Below are 20524 nucleotides of genomic sequence, written 5' to 3'. Positions count from 1 at the left end.
TTCTGAAAAGGGGTTTTACTTCTCAGAAACCCGAGTGCACGTGGCGCCGCATAGGGCTCCCAACATGGTCCCTTTTCGACAATTGCAAATCTTTCCTGCATTCCCGGGAAATCACTTAATGGCCGTATGAGTCATGCTCCTTTCTTGTCCTGCACGTCAGCGGACATGTCACTCTGTCGTCTCCTTTGGATAGGAGGCATTCATCACTGGAGGATAGCACTTCTCGACTGGAAGGGTGAACAAAAGAAAGAAAGCACTTCCTGCTATTTCCCGCAGGGGGACGTTTCTTTGTGTTTTTCCAGACGTTCTCTTGACAGGGTCAATTTGGCATTTGCAGGTTGTCCACAAAGCAAAACATGCTTACAAAACAGGATTCCTGGAAACAGGCTCACTTAGAGCCATTGGACCATCACCACATATTCACAAAACTTATCCATGCCCACAGGCGAACAATAGAGCGCGCAATTGCGGATGCTTGGTCGTAACAAGCTGCAGTCAGAAGCGGGAGGTGCTTGGGTAGCTGTTAACTTACAACTCTGCGTACCAGTGAGGCGATATCGTCACGGACACTGTAGTCAACACTGGCAAATGTTGGTATGTTAGAAATGCGTCTAAATTTGGGTGAAATGCGCCGCATTTTTAAAGCTTCAAACGTGCGGCAGTACTCTGGATTACATCGGAGGTACTGCCAAGAGTTTCCTTCGTAATCATGAACTTGTAAACATCTTCTGTGAAGCCCTTTAAGAGATGGCTGACGACTTTGTCTTCTTCGGACGTGCGTCGATTCACAATGCGGCAGAGTTTCAAGATTTCCTGGATATAAGTCGTGCAGTTCTCTTCAGGTAACTCTGCTCGTTGGGAAAGAGTCTGTTCTGCCTTGCGTCGTTTAGATGTGTAGTCTCCAAAACAGTTATCTCTTCGACAAATTTATCCCATGTTGAGAGGTTATCTTCGCTATTATCGAACCACAGTAGTGCTGTGCCGCTCAGAAAGAAGTCAACGTTTGCAAATTGCAGGGTTGAGTCCCAACGATTATATTCGCTGACCCGTTTGTAGTGCGTCAGCCAATTTTCTACATCCTCATCCGCAAGACCGGAAAATATTCTGGGCTCACGCTGATGCGGCCTGGAACTGACCCGTATTTGCAGTTCGCGGCCTTAGTTGGAAGCCGTGCCAGTTGGGCGCGAAGGGCGACCTTCTCCGTCGCGGCTCGCCATTGCCGGTAGGTTAGGAGGAATCCCGGCCAAGCGTCTGCTCCGTCGATGTTCTACACGGTCCAGGACTACCCCGCCCCCCTAACAAGTTGATACGGGGATGGGTTTATTATTTACAAGGTAAGAACGGATTCATGAATGCAAGGCACAATCAGAGTAAGGCTTGTCGTCGTCCCTAGTCCGCGCGCTTTAACCTAGTCCTCCTCATTCTTCATGCGCAGTGCCGCGCGGCGCAGTGTGATTGAAGTAACAAGCTGCATATATACGTATACAGTTTTATCTGTTTTTTTTTTTCATTTGTGGGGTTTAGCGTCTGAAAGCTACTCAGGCTATGAGAAACACCGCAGCGAAGGGCTCCGGAGATTTCAAACAACTGGGGTTCTTTTACGTGCACTGGTGTCGCACAACACACGGACACCTTGCTTTTCGCCTCCAGATGCATTTTCGTTTCAAATATGACGATCACATGTGATGTCGAATCCCCCACACTTTTATCACGAGCATTCTTAAGGTATTTGCTATTCCATACCTTTTTCTTGTTATTAAGCACGCGGTTTTTGGTGCCCTCGTTGCGAGTTTGACGGGCACATGTTGCATTCCTAAGCTTCAAACCCTTGTTTCTGCGGCTTCCGTTTACTTTCCATGGCGTTATCAGGAGCAGGTAAAACGTAGTTTAATAGAGCACGCAGACAACAGCACGTATCATTCGAGCGAAATCGGTGACTTATCAATAATTGACCAAATGAGTGCCATAAAAATACATCTTTATTTAGCCAATGGACGACATGAACTTTTTCAACTTTTTCCATGCAGACGTGGGCTTCGGTCCCGGATCACGAAATACGTTTTTGTCCAAAATTCCAACCGCAGAAATCCTTTGCGGCATTTCCAACCTATACGTGCTGTTTAACGCGCCGACGATGATTGGTCTGATCATAGTATACATGTTGACGTTAAAATCTGTCCATACTTCCCGCGCAAGTGTCTGGTTTTTCTTGAAATTCGGAAATTTAGGGTTTGAATTGAAGTCGTAGAAAGCAGGGGAAGTCGTCGTGTTCAGCTCAAATGCTGTTATATAGATATTGTAGTCGTGAAGCTTACCTGTAAAAGAAAGAGGCGCTTAGATATTACAGATTTTCCAATTATGTGCCCTTTTAATGAGCACTTTTTCACGAGGGCGCAGTGTCGGCAAAAAAAAAAAAAAACTTTCACAGACTTAACAAATGCCTACAAAGGCCATGCCCCTTTATGCCCTTTGTAGCATTATGTGATATTCATTTCAGCAGATTGTTTTCATGCAGACAACACTTTAATGCTGTTAGCAGTCATGGCCCGGCCATAGATTTCACTTAGCACGTCCACCAATTATCTAAGCGCAAAGTAAGCGCCAACAATTGACTGAAAGGCATGAGTAAGTCTCATCTCTAATACTTGGTAGTTTCAAATTTTTAAACATAAACCATTATGCGTGTTTTGACTACGAGAAGCACAGTTACCGAAAAAGGTAGCTGCAAAGCATCGTCAATGGGAGCCTAATTAGTGCCACCCAAAAAGCCCAAGTTCATTCCTCATCTTGGCCGTCACCCGCTGTGTGCTGGTCTACATTTCTTTAACCGATCTCTAAATTTCGATCTCATAATATTCAAGGTGCCGATTAAAACTTTGAAATATATTTTGAGCTTACTTTCAATTATATCCCCCATCAGAATTAGAGCAGGGCACGGCTGGCTGCGCAGATTGACAGTTGCATGAGGCAAACGCAGAATCCCTATGACTGCTTGTGTAAAATGCATCCGCATCAACTTCTGATCGATGTTCTATTCACAGTCCTTCAGAGACAGCAGTGTCAGTGCGATAAATACCGCCCTTATTGCCTGTATACTTGCGCGACGCGCTTTGTATCTGCTCCCATGCATGTTGCTTGCTGTGGTCTGAGCGATACGAGAAAAGTCACGAATTTTAAATTAGAATTTACACCCACTCATAGCGTCACGACTAAGCTTCATGACTAAGGATATTGCTGAAGTACAAGAGTATCTGTCCGAATGTGGAGCCAGCAATAATTCTAAGACATTTTAACGCGATAGAGTTAAAGGTCTAAAGGTTAAGTGTTAAAGGTGAAAAAATTCGGCGGCGGCGTTATGAGCGGAAAATCACGGACATGGGGCTGACAGGCAGTTGGCATGGCGGGGCAGTGACTAAACGAGACAACATGATATCAGAAAGTTGGGAGGAGCAGCCAACTCAGTTTGCTCATTTGCGGTAGGAAGGTGGAATAAGCACCAGCCTTCCAGTGAATATGTAGATGCCGAGTCCGGCACACTACACCTAGGCTACGCAGACACGTTCATACGGCTTGGTTAAAGAAGGGCTTTATATGTAGGGTGTGGTTTGAAAATACTGCTGTATCTTGAACAAAAGGTCCTTTCTTGCGCCTGACGAGGTTCAGGACCCAACACGATCTGTAGTGTGGGGATGCAGCAGCGTGCAGTTTAAACATGAAAATATCGTTTTCAGTCTTCGGAAAGGTACAAATAAAAAAAAAATAGACAAAGGACATAAAAAACAGTCAAAATACTCATCGCCTTCGTCATCGCGCCTTGCTCGTAAAGACGGAATTAAAGCCTCCGGGATGATATTTTTCATATTGGTGGCAAATTTTCTAAGAGGCGTCCGTGTGCTGTGCGATGTCAGCGCACGTTAAAGATCCCCAGGTGGCCGAATTACTCCGTAGTCTTCCACTACGCCTCCTCTTTCTCTCTTTCCACTTTCACTCCCACCTTCTCTCTTCCCTTACGGCGCGGTTCAGGTGTCCACAGAGCAAGTGTGACAGATACTGCGCCTTTCCTTTCCTGTGAACCAAGTATTATTAAGTGGCAAATTTTGAATATTGGGTAAAGGAGCTTGCTGAAGGAGGCCTTCCACGAGTAGTGAGTGGACTTAACTGATTATTGCAATGAATAAGCTCCCACGCTTCTCGCACTTTGGCAAGGAGACATTTCCCGACCTTCCATATTGCAGAAAGGAAAGGAAATGTTGCGGACAAAGCAATAGGTTTTGCTTAGATGGGATTCTTCAGTTCGCGGCGCACTCGAATTCCTCGCTTAAGAACATTTTTGGTGGCTGCATGAGAAACTCTTCCATGGGTAAACACGTGGTTGGAGGAATGTTTTTAGTACATCGCAATAAAAATCTCGCGCGTTTATTTGTTACCCCCTGACAGTATCCGCCAGATGGGCGTCAACCGGGGAAACATATGGGCCAGCCGCAAAAGCGGTAAAGGGGGGAGGAGGGGGGTAGGGGCATCCCCCCAAAATCCGATACCTTCGTAGTGAACAGGTTAAGTACTCATCGCTTTATGGGACCTGCTAGGTTTGACCTCGCACGTTTTCAAATATCTGTGGCTATAGTTTGTCTTAATACATACTGTCAATGCTGCTTAGTTGGTATTTTCCTTTCTATCGTTCCTTTCGTTCTCACAGTTTCATTTCCGCATTTAGATCGATAGCGGCAAGCGTGCAGGCCGATGGCAACGCAATATAGCAAAGCGGACAATCGCTAACATGAACCCCAACGCAGCGCCCTCCGACATCGCTTCAGCGTCTCGGCTATCAGCGTCGATGGAGGCGAATTTTGATTCTGTGTTTTGATCGAGGCGAAGCCCGTAGGTAGAGAGGTCTGGTAGTTCGAGGTATTAACGTCGAAGCTGTAAATACTTGAAATGTGGGGACTAATGATGGCAAACGATAAATCTACATAAGCGGAAAGGTCCGGAATAATCCGCGCTGCTGTGCCTGCCGCAGACACGGTCCGATTCCGCGAAAGCACGAGCACTACAGCTCGTCGCCTTGCCTCCGCTGTGGGTATTCGTCGCCTTCTGAATAAGTCGATTAGTAATTAAGGGCAGAAAAGAGCTCTCCGAACGTAATCTCCCGAGGGTGGACAGCTGCACCGCCTCAACACTGCCAGGGGAGCTTCTACTTGAAAGGCTACTTGCATATAAGCCTAGTTTTCAGATAGAGCTTTCAGTGTCTCGTTTAGTCACTCCGATCTGCCCTCAACTGCAGCAGGCCTTTTTCTCACCTTCAATAAAAGCGAAATGCCCGCTGCCGAGAAGAATTGGGGCTGTTTTTCTCTTTTGCAACAAAAAATATTACACTGCGTTTGCATAAATATAAGTCGTTCTAACATTGGGGAAAATGTGATTCTCTCTAGGAATGGGCGTGAAAGAACAAGTTAAACTGGCTCGTACATTTTTCTCTCTTGCCATCGCCTTCTTCATGGATGTAGAGAGCCAGCAAAGCAGGATTATTATTGTAAGAGTGCTCAGTGATAGCGGCACGGACGGTGAAGTTCTGGACGACGTTGGCACCGTAGGAGAGGAAGCCGTCGTAAGTAGCCACCATGTCCTTGAGGTCAAAGTCGCATCGCACCATGAGGGTGTTCAGCCTCCTTTCGACGCTCCCACAGCAGAACTGCATCACAAAGTGACTGTACGTTATAAATGATCCAATGATTTACTGATCGTTCGAGCCACCCACCTTTAATAATGACTGAGACTACAGACAAGTCAGGGTTTCGCGAACGAATCAGACATTTTTTTTATGTGATGAATCTCAACAGAAACGTTTCTGTGCCTCTTGCGTTAGCATAAAAACCATGTCCTCCTTTTTTGACGGTGCTAACTCCGCTGAACCGCATTCGTCGTTGAAATCCCCGGTTAATCAGCCTTTCGTTTTGGGACTTATTTCGGGCTTAATATGAAGCTTATTCTGTGTTGCTGCGACTTGCGCTATTAGCATGCTTGTGTAAACAGAAAATGTATTTTTTCGTACATTCATAGACGACCACGTGTAGTTGCAAGCAAGAATTTCTTTACTACAGTTTGAAAGTATAGTCTTCAAGTATCATAGAAATTAACACCTCTAAGCGCAGGTAAAAACAGATAAAGTAGGTGGGTGGTCCTGTTTTTCCCGCAATGCTTGACCGGGGTAATAAGTATCCATAGAGAGCACTTTGATGGTACTGAACCAATGTCTAACCACACGTTCTTTCGAATCCCAATACTTATTTTTAACGCCCAAGTCTGTTCAAGAACGGGTATCTATTTCGTGTCTTGTAGTGAGGGCTAGAAGTAACAAAGATCATGAATTAGCCCTATTCCGGAAGAGAAGTACGAGCTTTGATCCATGAAGCCATGAGTATGAGATGTATAAGTATGCTACCACAATAATGTCTGAAATCCCCTCCGGGGACTAATATATAGCCTAAGCCAAGGTTTCAAAGTATTTTGAAACACAGTAGGAGGAAGCCTAACACAAGATCTTATTGGCTGTTCTATGAACAATTCAAGATAAAAAATCAAGGCTATACAGTCATTGTTGTGTTAAGGCATTCTCGCCTGGTTTATAATTTTTCGCAGTTCATTAAAATAACACAATTGATTCTGTAATGTAGAGGGAGTAATAGCTTTGCAACGCTGCCAACACCTGCCTCCAGTTGCCTTGTCCTAAAGTTCATATATTAACTTCTTAATAAGTTCAGGCTACGTGGGATACATTTTATGCAGTAGTGAACAATGAGGTATGATATAGTGCATCTTTTTTGAATTCAATTTATTGCTAATATTAACTTCAAGTTTGTTTGTTATGAGCATATTTGGCGCAAAAAGTCATATTTCTGCAGTCAGGATTTGTTCAGACCATAACTGTTCAATTTCTGTTTTTTTTTTCTTTTTGTCTTTTTATGAGCGCTTCCTATTGCGTTCATTCTCCATTTGTCTTATTCAGTTGCTGCCAACTTAAAGTGACATATTGTGCGTGTACATATATCCCTGCATATTTTTGCAAGACACGGGTTGGATGTAGAGTCGTCTCAGACGATGTTTGCAGCACTGCGAAAGGCTGGGGCGACCTGCTCCAATCAGGATCATGCGTACTACAGTAGGAAATGGAGGTCCTACGCTTATCTCGCCTCCCGAATTGCTGAGGGTGACAGTAAAAGCATAATTATTGATTGTAGTGAGCAGGGGCGGGAGGCACTTAGAAGCACAATTATCTATTAGAGCGCGTGATCCTGAATGGGCCAGGACTCCCCTGCCTTTCGCAGTGCTGCAAACATCTTGTGAGAGGAAGTATAGTGCTCAAGCAGCAATTATCCGCCACCACAACTCCAGAATGAAACACCATAGATTCAAAGCAGGTTTGGTTCTTCGGTCTTCACCGGGACAGGACAAGTGGGCAAAGTAAGTGGTTGAAAAGGGCTTTGTTTGCAGAGCCGAGAAAACTCGGTCTTTGTTGTTGACATTTACGAATATTTTCCCCAACATCGAAATCGCGAAATGAACCCCTGGTGCGGAGAGACGGCATATGGAAAATCGGGATTTTGTTGAGCGAATCGAAGTTCTCAGAGTGTGAAAATGATAGTATGTATTTTGCCCAATACACGTTTTATAATAACTTCGTTATCAACTTTCAACGTTAAAGCATAGAGACCGGAACATTACGGCACGGGTGTGATTCTGTCCTCTCGTAAAGATGGCCTCCGTTTCCGAATTCGAGGTATATTGAGCAGAGAGGATTATTGGGAAAGAGTTAGAAAGATGACGGCTTCGTAGCCAGGAAATTAAACAGAACGATGACTAGAAAGACTCTTCAAAGCTTGTGAGAAATTAGTAAAAGACGTAAGCAGATCACCTTTAGTGTAAAATACTATATAAATTACTGTATGAAAGAGCACTGAACAAGGATAGGTGAAGCTACAGAGAACTAAATCGAGCTCTCATTATTCAAGAAAGTGTATGACTTAGGTTGCCGGTAATATTCTACGTTCTCTAGAGTGAAAGTGCTTGCAAATGAAGAAAGCTTAACAAAAGGTTCGTCATATGAAACATGCTTCCAGCCGATTATGACGTCATCCTCCTCCTTTCATGCGCTAGGAATAGGCCCGGAAGTTGACGAGTGTAGACGACTAGTATTTCTTACACCTTGCGCCTTCTCGTTTTCATTTAAAGTAATAAGTCAATTTTACAGCCGCCCACCAGAGCCGCACTGTTGTTGGCAGGGAGAACAAAGCTGATAAAGCACTCTGCGTGGTGGGCTGAAAATGGCGAATGGGCTGAAAATTGTTTTCGTAACACAAAATACCCGCACACTTGGAAATATTCGCACGCGCGAGTTGGTTTCGAAGGAAGCGCAGCTTGGCGCAGTGTAGGCCCGGCGGGTTTTTACCTACACCCTTGTAGCTGCCGATCGCTGCGCCACTTTTGTTTACAAACATGACGTTTGTCTATATCAATGACTGTAACACACGGACCAACTCGCCTCTTTAAGAGGCCAACTTGGGCCTCTCCTTTCATATATGGGAGGGTGATATCAGAAGCAACTTGCCGGGACCCTTGCATTCACGTTACCCCGTAGGCCACGCAGGCACGTTCATACGGCTCGGTTAGAGCGGGGCTTTATATGTTGGCTGGTAGCCTACGCTATTCCGTCAAAGGCGGAGCTGATGAGCCCCCCATAAGTTATAAAATTTCCTTTCTCGGCTATACTATGTGAAGGACGAGCTCCAATCCTGCATAAAGTGCATATTGTCTAATATAAAGATTTTAAAAATTACTTAAGGTACTTAGTTTTTAAGCAGAATAATTCAATAATTCTGCTTCTTACCTGTGCCCATGCAGCCCCAATACAGCCTGAGGGTTAAAGTAAACCTGAAGCAAGTTTGGACCCTCTAAAAACACCCTGTATACAAACGGTGAGTGCCGTCTCATTTGGCGATCGTAACAACGAGTCTCAGAATATTTGCAGGGGGAAATTTGTAATCGTTTTAATTTAAATTTGACTGGGATATTGAAGCCAGAAGTGGCACCAGCTGATCAGGAACAGTATCCTTGAAAGTGTCAGCCCTTTAGAATGACCCATGATTGGCAGACGTACGCGTTGAATGTCCTAAGTGAAGCTGTCACTAATGCCGTGGAAGGTAAGTCAGGCTCCTTTCAGTGCATTCAAAGAGCAGGAAGCTTTGGCTACGTTCTCAATTTTCTGACGATATATCTGTCTGGTGAACGGTGGAAGCGTTACTAGAAAGAGAGAGCAAAGAAACCTGTAGATTCAGCCGAAAGCATCAGTGCTTCAAGTATTCAAGGAAGCTTGGCATATTTTGATGCGTCTTCTAGGACAGCGCCTTTGTGAGCACAAAAGCATATACGACCTCTTCATGAAACTTGGGCATCAACTTGGTATGCAGGTTCCACATCTTGCCGTTTTCCAGGTTGAAGCGATACAGCGTGCTGTTACTGGGCGCTCCTGTTTCTCGGATGTTGAACTTAACGTTGCTAAGAAACAGGTTGTCTGGTCCAACGTTGGCGAAGAGCTGACGGAGCACCTTTTCTTGTTCGGAGGGGCTGCCTTCCCAGGCACAGCCTTAGGAAGAAAAAAAGGATTTGATGAAATGTGGTATAGCGAGCTGCAAATAGTTTCAGAGGTTTCATTGGTTTTTGACTTCTTTCGTTGTGCAGCACAACTAAAAATCCGACAGCAGTGAAGCGTCAGTAGGAAGGAGTAAATAAAAACTCGGCTCAGCAAAGGTGTGAGTGGTAGATGTAAGCGATGGGGGCGCGCTTCCTCCTTGGAATAACTTGGTAACGTATATCTATGGCCGTGTGTTTGGACCGCCATGTGTGCAGGGTTTTGGTTTCCCCAAAAAGGCACAAAAAATCGTTTTCGTTTGCTTTTTGTTTCTTCGAGGGAGGTGGCTAGACACGAGCCCAAAAATAAGCGGTATACATCTGAACCTCCAAGCTGATAGAAGGCCTTGACGTACATAAGAAAAGAGTAAAATTTCGTGCATGCAGCTCACATTGCACATTCAAGCAACAAAGACGAACCTAGAAATATACAACGAAAACAAGAGTTTGTTGGAAAAGATTTGAACATTAGGAAAAACTACAGTAAGATGTACAATAATTACATTAAGCACTCATATTTTGCAGCGTCTGTACATTAAGGCTGAATTCAGTACCATATTTTGTCTTGTTGTTCCATGACGCTAGGTTATCTTGTAAGAAAAACATGTACGAATAAGGTACACCACAACGCTTTATTCATTGTAGGTATTATACTTAGCGAAGACCAAAAACAGCCTTACCTGTCGAAATGGCTGCCAGGATGACACACCACGCCTTCATGCTTAGGCAGAACAGCGGTTCTGCAGCGGAGAGAAGTGACACGCGCAGAAGCACACTGCATGAGAAAGAGTCATTTTGTGGCTAAATAGAGCTTCTCAGCCCAGTTTCCGATGATTCGCTACTCATGCTTCAGTAGCCAAAAACCTAACCATTTTACATCTAGAATGCACTTAATAATCCTGTGGCAATGAGCACTAGCCTTAAAACACACTGTGATAATCACTTTGCGTCAAGAGTCTGTCTGGTATTCTAGTTTGCATATGCACGCAATGGCCTTTGCCCTTCCTATAGAACACAAAATGTTTTACAAACATCTTGCAAAAGCTACAAATGGCTACCTCCATCATGCGCTATTCGAACGTCTCACAGAAGTCGAAAAAAAAAAAAAAAACGTTTCCTCAAAAACTTTCTGAAAATATTTTATGCAGGACGATTCTTTAAAAATTCTCATAACACACCTAACTTACGACGATGTCAAGAAGACGCATCATTGCATTTAGGCAATTCACAGGAACTTATCACGCTGGTGATAGGATAATTTAGTCTTATAACCGTTTTCGACCCTTTCATTAAATACTTCCAGCCGCTAAATAAAACATACAAGCACGGCACATAACCTATTACATGACTCATTGCTACTGTGATGTCTGCACTTGAATAATCGAAGAGTAGGCGCGCACAAAGACCGCTCTTCTTACTCGGGCGGACCAAGAAAAAAAAAAAAAAAACGCTGAAAATTAGGCGAATGACGGCATTTGTTTCATAGCGTGGATGATCCTTTTAGGCTAGGGTTTGCGATGGCGATTGCATCCGCTCTCGCCACCGCCTTCGCCTAGTGACTGAGTTCCCTGTCGCGCACGCATCTTTCCAGGCCATATTACGGCGTGCTTCCTGTACGCCGTGGCTTGCTGCTTGGTATCGTCCCGCTCGGTGGCGATACATTGTGTAGTTCATGTTGGCTCATGCTAACATGAGTTTAACAGTTTCAAGTGAAATTAAAACTGCCTTTAACTATAGCTGCCGCTTAGTTGTGTATAGAAATATGTGGGGTGGTTTGTTGATCATTTATCTCCGGCTGCTCTTTTTTTTTTAATTTCAGGATTTAATGCCTCACTTAGCAATTTGGCGTCGCAGTCGCCAGCGATTACTTGCTACGAGCGAGGAAATGAACGTTTTGATCGATCTCTATTTCGCGCTATTTATCGTTTAACAGTACTGAGTAGGGGGCGGCAGAAAGTTAGGTGGGCGGATGAGGTTAAGAAGTTCGCAGGGGTCAAGTGGAAGCAGCTAGTACAAGACCAGGTTAATTGGAGGAATTTGGGAGAGGCCTTCGCCCTGCTGGGGGTATAGTCAGGCTAATGATGGTGCTGTTTGCAATTTTTCCCCGCTATTTTTTTACTACCAGTGATGTTTTGAAATGCGAGCGTCATTCCGGCGAATGTAAGCTACTCTTTCATTACCTTTTGTGTGGTGAAAACATGACGATTACTGCGGCTAAGCCAATGATGCATCTTATTGAACTCCTTTGGTCGTTATGAAAACGAAAAAAAAAAAAAGCAATGTCAGCCAGTGTTTTACGTACCAAGGTGTGAGGTGGGCTTTATTTAAACAGACGTGTGCACGCGTTTGAGTATTCGTAATGTCGGTACAGGTTACCATCACATATTTGATGCGACCGACAATATTTAAACCTTTCCAACGGTTTAAACACTAACAGAATCAAGTGTGAACATTTGTACAGGCAAAGTGCCACAAGTTAAAGGTGACGTGTTTTGTTTAAACACAGGCAGAAATTTCACGATTTTTTCAACCTACTCTCTGAATTCGGTGCGCTGTTGCATTCTGGCAACATTTTGCTCTGCTCTACGATTCACGCTGCAGTGAATGTCATTAGTAGCGCCTATATTAGTATGGCTTTTTGTATGCATAATTGCGAAATGGGATATGTAGTGTTCGTTATTACGAAGTGATCATGAACATCGCCGCGGTGGCGCAATGTCATTGGCATTCGACATTCGGTGGCACTGACGCTAGCTGGGCTTTGTGCATGCTCAGTATTAAAGCAAAAGCCTTTCCTGGCTCTTGAATAGTGTAGACAAAAGTGTCAGCCAAAAATGTGTTCACGTGAACTGAACCCTGATAAAAAAGTCACCTCACCGCCGAAAATCGAGCCACGGTCCTTCCGCTCCACCGCGCAAGCGACTACGGCATGCGGATGTTTCCCCCTATATTTCACAAAAATGACAGACTGTCCAATTTTAAGGCGAAAGCCTTTAATGGCTCATGCTGTCGTGGACAAAGTGTGTCCCGCTCTTGCGGCGTTCTGATTGACCGAGGCGGGATGCGTCCCGGCCATCTACAACGCCACACTTAAACGCGCGCCGAGGAACGCCACCCGACAGGAGCGATGGTGTACTGGCCAAACTCACACTTGCCGGAGAAAGCGTGACAGATACTCGCCTTTCCTTTCCTGTAAACCAATTATAATTATATGCAGCACTGCAGCGAATGCCGACAAGAGGATAACGATGGGAGGGAAATTATAGGATAGGAAGGGTACGTTTTCAGAGACCCCCTACATACTGTCGTGGACAAAGTGTGTCCTGCTTTTGCGGCGGCTGTAGCGTGGCGTGGCGTTCCTTGGCGCGAGTTCAAGTGTGGGATTCCAGATGGCAGGAACACTAGACAATATGAGGCTTTTCAGGCTTTCGCTTTTCAATACGTTGGTCGCTAAAGTCCCTCGTAATTTTATTTCTAAAGGGAGCCTATTTACATACAATACATCTACTTTAAAAGATCAAATTGATCCCTTTTCCAGTACTTTAATAATCTCAGGTACACACAAAAAAGTTTTCAAAACATCAGCTATCCGTAGGACGGAATTCTCAACATACTCTCGGATAGGCCTCTGATGCGCAGATCAGCGTGGCGAAAGGCCATTCAGCGTTTCCACACGCTGTGCAAACCTAACAGCATTATCATGTCATACCGAACACCGTCATCATTTTCTACAGCTAGGAACCGAATTCCACGGCGTTTAAAGGAAAATATTTGTGCAAAGTTGGCTGTAGGACAACCTGTAGGACAAATGAAAACCCCATCCAAATATTTCACAAACATATGTTCAACGGCATCCAGTTTTCTATACAAAATACGGTTCCCACTCCGTGGCACAAAGATTTATTTTTCCGCTATTCATGTATTCACGAGCAGAACCCGTACATATCTGAGAATGTGTTTGTAAACGAGTTTATAATTCCCGTGTATTACTTAAATACGTCAAAAGGCGCTGAATGAAATGACAACGGTGGCACTAAGAAAATAAAAACAGATAAAAAATGAACAAAAATGAATTAAATCTTTCTCAGCCGTACTGAAAAATACTGTATCAACTTTAACTGGATTCGGCGTACCAGTTTATTGAACAGGCTGGTCCACCGTGAAACCAGGCGGATCTGTGATTCCGGAATTTCCTTCACGGGTTGATGGCCCTGATTTCTGCACAAATAAATCGCCCCCAAGCTGGAAAGAAATGCGCAGCGCTTTAAATTAACGCCACTGCATATCGCAAAAAAAAAATGGAACTAAAAAAAAAGCGCGCACAGAAGCATTCGATCCAACCGCCTATTTTTGCACAGGAGCCGGACACTCTGCCCACTACGCCACGGGAAACTTTTTTCCCCTCTTTCTTACATGGGAAAACTTCCGAGGAACAGTAACAAATCGCTCATGCCTCAAATCACTGGGCTGCATATGCAAATCTTTTAAAACCCTGTAATTGCCACCACAACGAATGTAAAAATTCAGAGAGGCACAGAAGAACGTCGAGATACGGTAGCCACCTATATAGGCGGCTCTTCTAGGGCAGCGCACACTCCCCGCACCAAAACCCCTGCTCTCGGATCAAAGAAGGACTTTGAAATCACACAATGCCCGTTCGGAAGAACTGTGATGTGGCTTATGATTTGTTTATGTTGATGGGGCTATTAAGTTTATGGAGAAGCCGAATGGTGGACCGTCATGCTGAACCACCACGATCATCGAAGTCTTTATTCCGTGCGCCACGGCGAGCTGGCCGCGGTTTCCGGATTTCATCTTATCTAGCGTAACATTGTTATTGCACACACACACCTGGGTTTTGAAATGGTGGCGGTAGCTCACCGATGGCCCTTTACGCACGCTGAAGCCTTTTCTCGGCTATTTACAACGTATTTTTGTTTCGCACGTAGATTTCAGGATATCGTTGTTGTTGTTGTCCAAATAACATATGGCACATACCCGCACAGGGGGATCAGCCAAGAATTGGGCAGCAAAGAAAGTTTTGGAATTATGCTTACATGTAAAAAAAAGAAAAAGAATATGATTGGAGGGGAAGAGGATAAGAAAAGAAAAGGTGAGGTAAATGAAATAAAAAATGAAAAGTCATAACGCGCCCAGGAGATCGACACTGGGATTTGCAGAAGAAGTTATGTTGAAAAATTTAGCAAGGCCAACGATTTGATTCCAGTAAGAAATTTGCGTGACGGTAAAAACAGACCTTTCGCTACTGTAGCCAAAGTAGTCAAGACCGTAATGAGATTGGCGGTAGGGAAGAACAGTCAGATGTTCCACCAGTGACGAAGGACGAGGTTAAGAAAGTAATAGAAACTTTGAAAAGGGGGAAAGCAGCTGGAGAGGATCAGATAAATACAGATTTGTTGAAGGATGAGGGGATATCGTGCTAAAAAAACTGGCCACCTTGTATACGCAGTGCCTGGTGTCATCCAAAGTACAGAAACCATGGAAAAACGCAAATATTATCCTCATTCATAAGAAAGTGGACGCTAAGCACCTTAAAAGTTACAGACCAATCAACTTACTGTCTGTTACGTATAAGGTATTTACTAAGGTAACCCCTAATAGAATCAGGACAACCTTAGACTTAGTCAAGCGAAGAGTCAAGCAGGGTTTCGGAAATGGTACTCTACTATCGATCAAATCCATACCATCAACCAGGTGACAGAAAAATGCTCCGAATATAACCAGCCCTTATACATAGCATTCATTGATTAACACGGAACCGGGTTAAGTGGAGAAATATGGGAGAGGCCTTCGCCCTGCAGTGGGTATAATCGGGCTGATGATGATGATGATGATTACGAAAAAGCATTTGACTCAGTTGAAACCTCGGCGGTGATGCAGGCATTGCGAAATCAGGGGGTAGACGAGCCGTACGTGAAAGTGCTGGAAGATATATATAGTGGCTGCACAGCAACCATAGTTCTGCATAAAGAAAGTAATAAAATTCCCATAAAGAAAGGTGTTAGGCAAGGAGACACAATCTCCCCGGTACTATTCACAGCTTGCTTAGAGGAAGTATTCAAAGACTTGGAATGGGAGCAGTTAGGGATAAGGGTAGATGGAGAATACCTCAGTAATCTGCGATTTGCTGATGACATTCCCTTGCTAATTAACTCAGGAGATGAACTGCAAAGTTTCATCGATGATCTAGACAGGAAAAGTAGAAAGGTAGGCTTGAAAATCGATATGCACAAGACTAAGGTTATGTTCAACAACCTCGGGAAGGAACAGCAGTTTGCGATTGGTAGCGAAACACTGAAGTAGTAGGCGAATATGTCTATACTTAGGACAGGTAGTAACCGCAGATCCGGACCATGAAAAGGAAATAACAAGAAGAATAAGATTGGGATGGAGCGCATTTGGCAAGCACTCGCAGATAATGACTAGCAGCTTACCGGTATCGCTCAAGAGGAAAGTGTACAAGAGTTGCATCTTACCTGTACTCACCTATGGGGCTGAAACGTGGAGGCTAACCAAGAGGGTCCTACCTAAGTTGAGGACAACGCAGAGGGCTATGGAACGAAAAATGGTAGGGGTAACATTAAGAAATAGGAAGCGTGCAGAGTGGGTCAGAGAAATAACTCATGTTACTGACATTCTAGTGGAAATCAAGAAGAAGAAATGGGCATGGGCAGGACATGTAGTGCGAAGAGAGGATAATCGATGGTCGCTTAGGGTAACAAACTGGATTCCAAGGGAAGGAAATAACTCCAGTTACTGACATTCTAGTGGAAATCAAGAAGAAGAAATTGGCATGGGCAGGACATGTAGTGCGAAGAGAGGATAATCGATGGTCGCTTAGGGTAACAAACTGGATTCCAAGGGAAGGAAAGCGTAGCAGGGGGCGGCAGAAAATTAGGTGAGCGGATGAGGTTAAGAAGTTCGCAGGGGTCAATTGGATGCAGCTAGCACAGAACCGGGTTAATTGGAGAAATATAGGAGAGGTCTTCGCCCTGCAGTGGGCAGAGTCAGGCTGATGATGATGATGACGACGACGACGGTAATGATGATGATGATGATGATGAAAAACAGACGTGTGACTGTGACTAAGGATGGTGGCGCCAAATGACAACAATATCGGGCTACTTAAACTGATGCCAAGCTGTAGCAATAGCTTTTCCATCAACTATCTTCTCAACGTAGTGAAGTGGCGGCAAAACTAAAAATATGATCTAATCATTCTCGTTCACCGCAAAATGCACAGGCTGGATAAAATGCCAAACCAGACCTGTGAAGATAAAAATTTAGAAATCGGGTACGGCAGCGTAAGCTGGTTAGAGAAATCTCAAGTTGCCGTGAGTGCATAATTTCCTTTTCCAAGAATATTTCAGATGCAGGCAGTCGTCAGATCTTAAAATGTGTCCAGTTTGCATGTTTGATAAAATGTTTCTCTGAAACCTCGCTGCGATGATATACGCTGTCGCCAGAAGGATAGATAATACGGAGCCATTGAGGGACTCTTTTGCCGAGCTATCAGCATATTCATTTAAAATCGCATTGCTGTGACCTGGTACCCTTATCATGTGTAAAAGTTTCAGATGTCGAGGAATCAGGGAGAGGAAGTTTTTACAATTGTAGAGATCACTGATGAATAGGAGGATGAGCACAACGATAGAGAGTGGGTGTGATGGCTAATTGCCTGTGCCGGAACTTGAGATCCGGGCTGTGCGGTGATTCGGGAGACACCGACCTCTCCCCAATTTTGCCTGCTCGTGTCGCCTTTTGTCTGAAAACCGTATGCGAAGAAGGGTCGCTGAACGACACGCTGGAATGCGGGGACGCCGTGTTAATGACGGCTACACGAACGCTGTTGCGAGGATGGCGAGGGTTTTGAGAATGGGAAGAAAGGACCCGAGGTGACAAGGAAAGCCACAGAAGGACGGCGGGGCAGAGAGGAACGAAAGACGCTCTAGAGCAGATCGACCCGGCCTCGTCTCCCGAGGGACGACTGCCTGAAAATACAAATACGGCTCGGCTCGCTAGTCCTGCATGCTGGCGAGTATATTGAGCTCGCCGTGTAAACAGTTATCATCAACGCTGCCTGCAGCTATGGTCATCATATCCCACTTCAAGCACTGGATCACCGCAGTGGCGTCCAGACTTAGCCCAGAGAGCATCGGGTTAGCGGGGACATCTAGCTCTGATTAAACCTTTTACTGGCCTATTTCGCGTGTGCTTCCTGCTCTCCACCCCAAAAAGAGCTTTATAATTCTGGGACATCACATCGGTAATTACAGCCATTGCAGAAAAAGAGGAGTCTAGTTTTCGTAAAGCAAGTACCACCGCCAGAAACTCTGATTGAAAAACTGGGGTGAAGTCCGGAAGACGCACAGGAAAACAACAGTCTAGATGCGGGCAATATATACCCACACCTGCCTTTTCGTTACATTGAGATGCATCGGTTGCTATATTGTTATAAGCTAGCAGAAGGGGTTCCTAAATGATCTAATAATCCTTTAGAATAAAGGATGATAAATATTTAGCATTAGTGGGGAAAATGTCAAAGACAATTTCGACAGAAGACCCGCTAGTTTGCATGGGAAGAATGCTAAGAAGGGAAACATTTAAAGGGTATAGCAACCTTAACTACTTGCGGGGTGTGAAATTTAGGCCAATGAACACCAAAAAAGGAGGTCGGTTGGCAGCAAAAGCAGACTTGGAACGGTGAAACTCTGATTCATGTATTCTTAGATACGTCTGAACAGTTAGAAATTGTAAGTACCTAGCAAAGGAGGAATTCGGACTTCAAGGTAGAGCACATTGTTGGCGAGAAATTTTAGTAGCCAAAGACACCAACGAAGCGCTTACCGCTTCAAGAGAACAAGTGGACAAAATGTTTTAGCTGGTGAACCAGAAAAGAACACTGACTCTAACTCTAAAATTAGACCGACATACATTACATACACCATTAAAAGTGCATCTCTCCGCATTCCAGACCGGGGACGACTTTTTCGGCACTACATGCTCACGGCCCGAGCCCCTTTCGTGGCGGCATGGTAAATGTTGGGCTGCCATGAAAGATTATCATCATAAATGGCCCCTAGATACTTTAAAGATGTAACGTGAGGAATTATTTTTTGCTGATACATTAAAGACAGACTTACGGGATCTTTTATATTGAAAACAACGACAGCGCTCTTGTTCACATTTAATGTGAGATGCAAGCCACACAACCAATTCTGAATAGAGTTTATGTACGTTTTCAAGCGGAGATAAAGGGATTGAATATTCGATGCAGCTGAAAAAAACAAAAACAGAAAAAAAGCGAGATATCATCTGGTCAGATGTTGGGCGAGTTGGTGACGATGTTCCTTATCTACAGCGCGATAAACGAGATAAGAAAGAAAACATATAACGGCAAACACAGCGCCATGTTTGTCGTTATATGTTTTCTTGTCTCGTTTATCACGCTGTAGATATGGGAGATACCTGCATATACGTAACTAGTAGTGGATGTTTCATCATCGTCTTCGCACGCATTTTATTTTTGCTACATGCAGAGACTTCTGCTGCAAAACCCGCATTGGGAGAATGCTAAAGCTTTATCGCTGCCGAGAGTTTTTTTTAAATTTTACTTTTTTAATTTCCAATAGGCGTTTGTTTTTGTTTTACTTCTTATTACTATATTTTTAATTTTATTTTACTTTAAGCACTTTTATTTGTTATTTTCGTTTATATCGTTATTTTGTTCTTTTATGAATCACTGTCAATAATTATTACGATAATTAGTTACCACCATCATAAATGATCCTTATTTATTTTTACATAGCCTACTAACGTTTTAGCATCAGTAATTATTTGCCTTACAAGAAAGGAAAGGCACAGTACCTGTCGCACTTTGCAAACACCTTTACCACAGCACTAAGGTTCGCATACAGTCGTGGATTCCATTTTCGCGTGCACAATTTACGTCCACGGTTTGGCATAAAAACTTACTCTTTAATGCTTTCGCATTAATAATGCGTGTCATATCTCATCTTTTCGCTTCACATGCTGCTAGGGGAGCAGTGGCGCCAATGAATGCACTTCCAGCTCATGATTTTGCTCATGTAAGCACTCAAGGAAATGCCCCCTGATATGGTGCATATTTCGTGGTGAGTGGTGCGTTTCAGTTATGCTGAGCATATTTTAATTGCCGCTGCGAAATGCTACGTTCTTTGCACTTTCGCGTTGAAGGCTCTTCAGTTGCGGATTGTCGCTTGTAATGAACGCTTATGCTTGCGGGGTACAACGCACAAGGGCGAGGCGATGTGCGTATGTACAGGGTAGACTTCTATGGCTGCACAGCTCTGAGGTATTTGAGGCCACACATATACAGAGAAGTAATGTATATTTTGTATATTTTGATGCTTATTCAGTGTACTGCCATGCTCCGGCATAGTTATTCTGGTTGCGCTTCATCGATCGCTCCGGCCCGAGTTCAGAAACGGACTGTGTGCGATATCAGTTCCATATAGGGCGGGCTCGTCCTGTTTGAGTTCCGAACCGGATATGGTCTTGCGGCATACGATCTTCATACCTAGAGATCCGTCCAGTTTCAAATTATACCAGACCGGTATGTCCGGCTTGAGATGCATACCGGACATGGTCTGTCCGATATTAGCTCCTATTGGAAACGGGCTGTCATTAGCTCCATACCGTTGCTTTTTTTTTTTCAACTCTGCTGAATTTTTCTATGGAGGCCTGAAACATAAAGTTAAGGTTGGCCTTTGTGTAAAAGCGAAAACATTGATGATGCTGCAATCATCTGGGAGAAACTAACGCATACATGCGCAAGGTGCCT

The 20524-nt window shown here is 44.2% G+C and overlaps 1 protein-coding gene across 5 annotated transcripts in view; it reads right to left on the bottom strand.

The window, feature by feature from the left end:
* Positions 1 to 1961: 1961 nt before the first annotated feature.
* The window catches only part of LOC146184664 (uncharacterized), a 45102-nt gene continuing 26539 nt past the window's right edge, over positions 1962 to 20524 (bottom strand). For 2 of the 5 annotated variants that reach the window (XM_084609434.1, XM_084609438.1), the window contains exons 2-5: positions 10362 to 10421; positions 9426 to 9637; positions 5467 to 5689; positions 1962 to 2315 (exon numbers count right to left, since the gene is read on the bottom strand). In XM_084609434.1, coding sequence (XP_084465560.1) covers positions 1984 to 2315; positions 5467 to 5689; positions 9426 to 9637; positions 10362 to 10401 — 807 coding nt within the window. In that variant the 5' untranslated portion in view covers positions 10402 to 10421 and the 3' untranslated portion in view covers positions 1962 to 1983. Of the gene's footprint in view, positions 2316 to 5466; positions 5690 to 9425; positions 9638 to 10361; positions 10457 to 13814; positions 13924 to 20524 lie in introns of all 5 variants that reach the window. The other 3 variants (XM_084609435.1, XM_084609437.1, XM_084609436.1) reach the window with 3 other exon arrangements.

The sequence above is a fragment of the Amblyomma maculatum genome, chromosome 7, assembly GCF_055883805.1.
Source record: "Amblyomma maculatum isolate TAMU_Amacu chromosome 7, ASM5588380v1, whole genome shotgun sequence".
Classification (NCBI taxonomy): domain Eukaryota; kingdom Metazoa; phylum Arthropoda; class Arachnida; order Ixodida; family Ixodidae; genus Amblyomma; species Amblyomma maculatum.
Note: the sequence above shows the minus strand (reverse complement) of the source record. Positions and strands in the feature narration are given on the sequence as shown.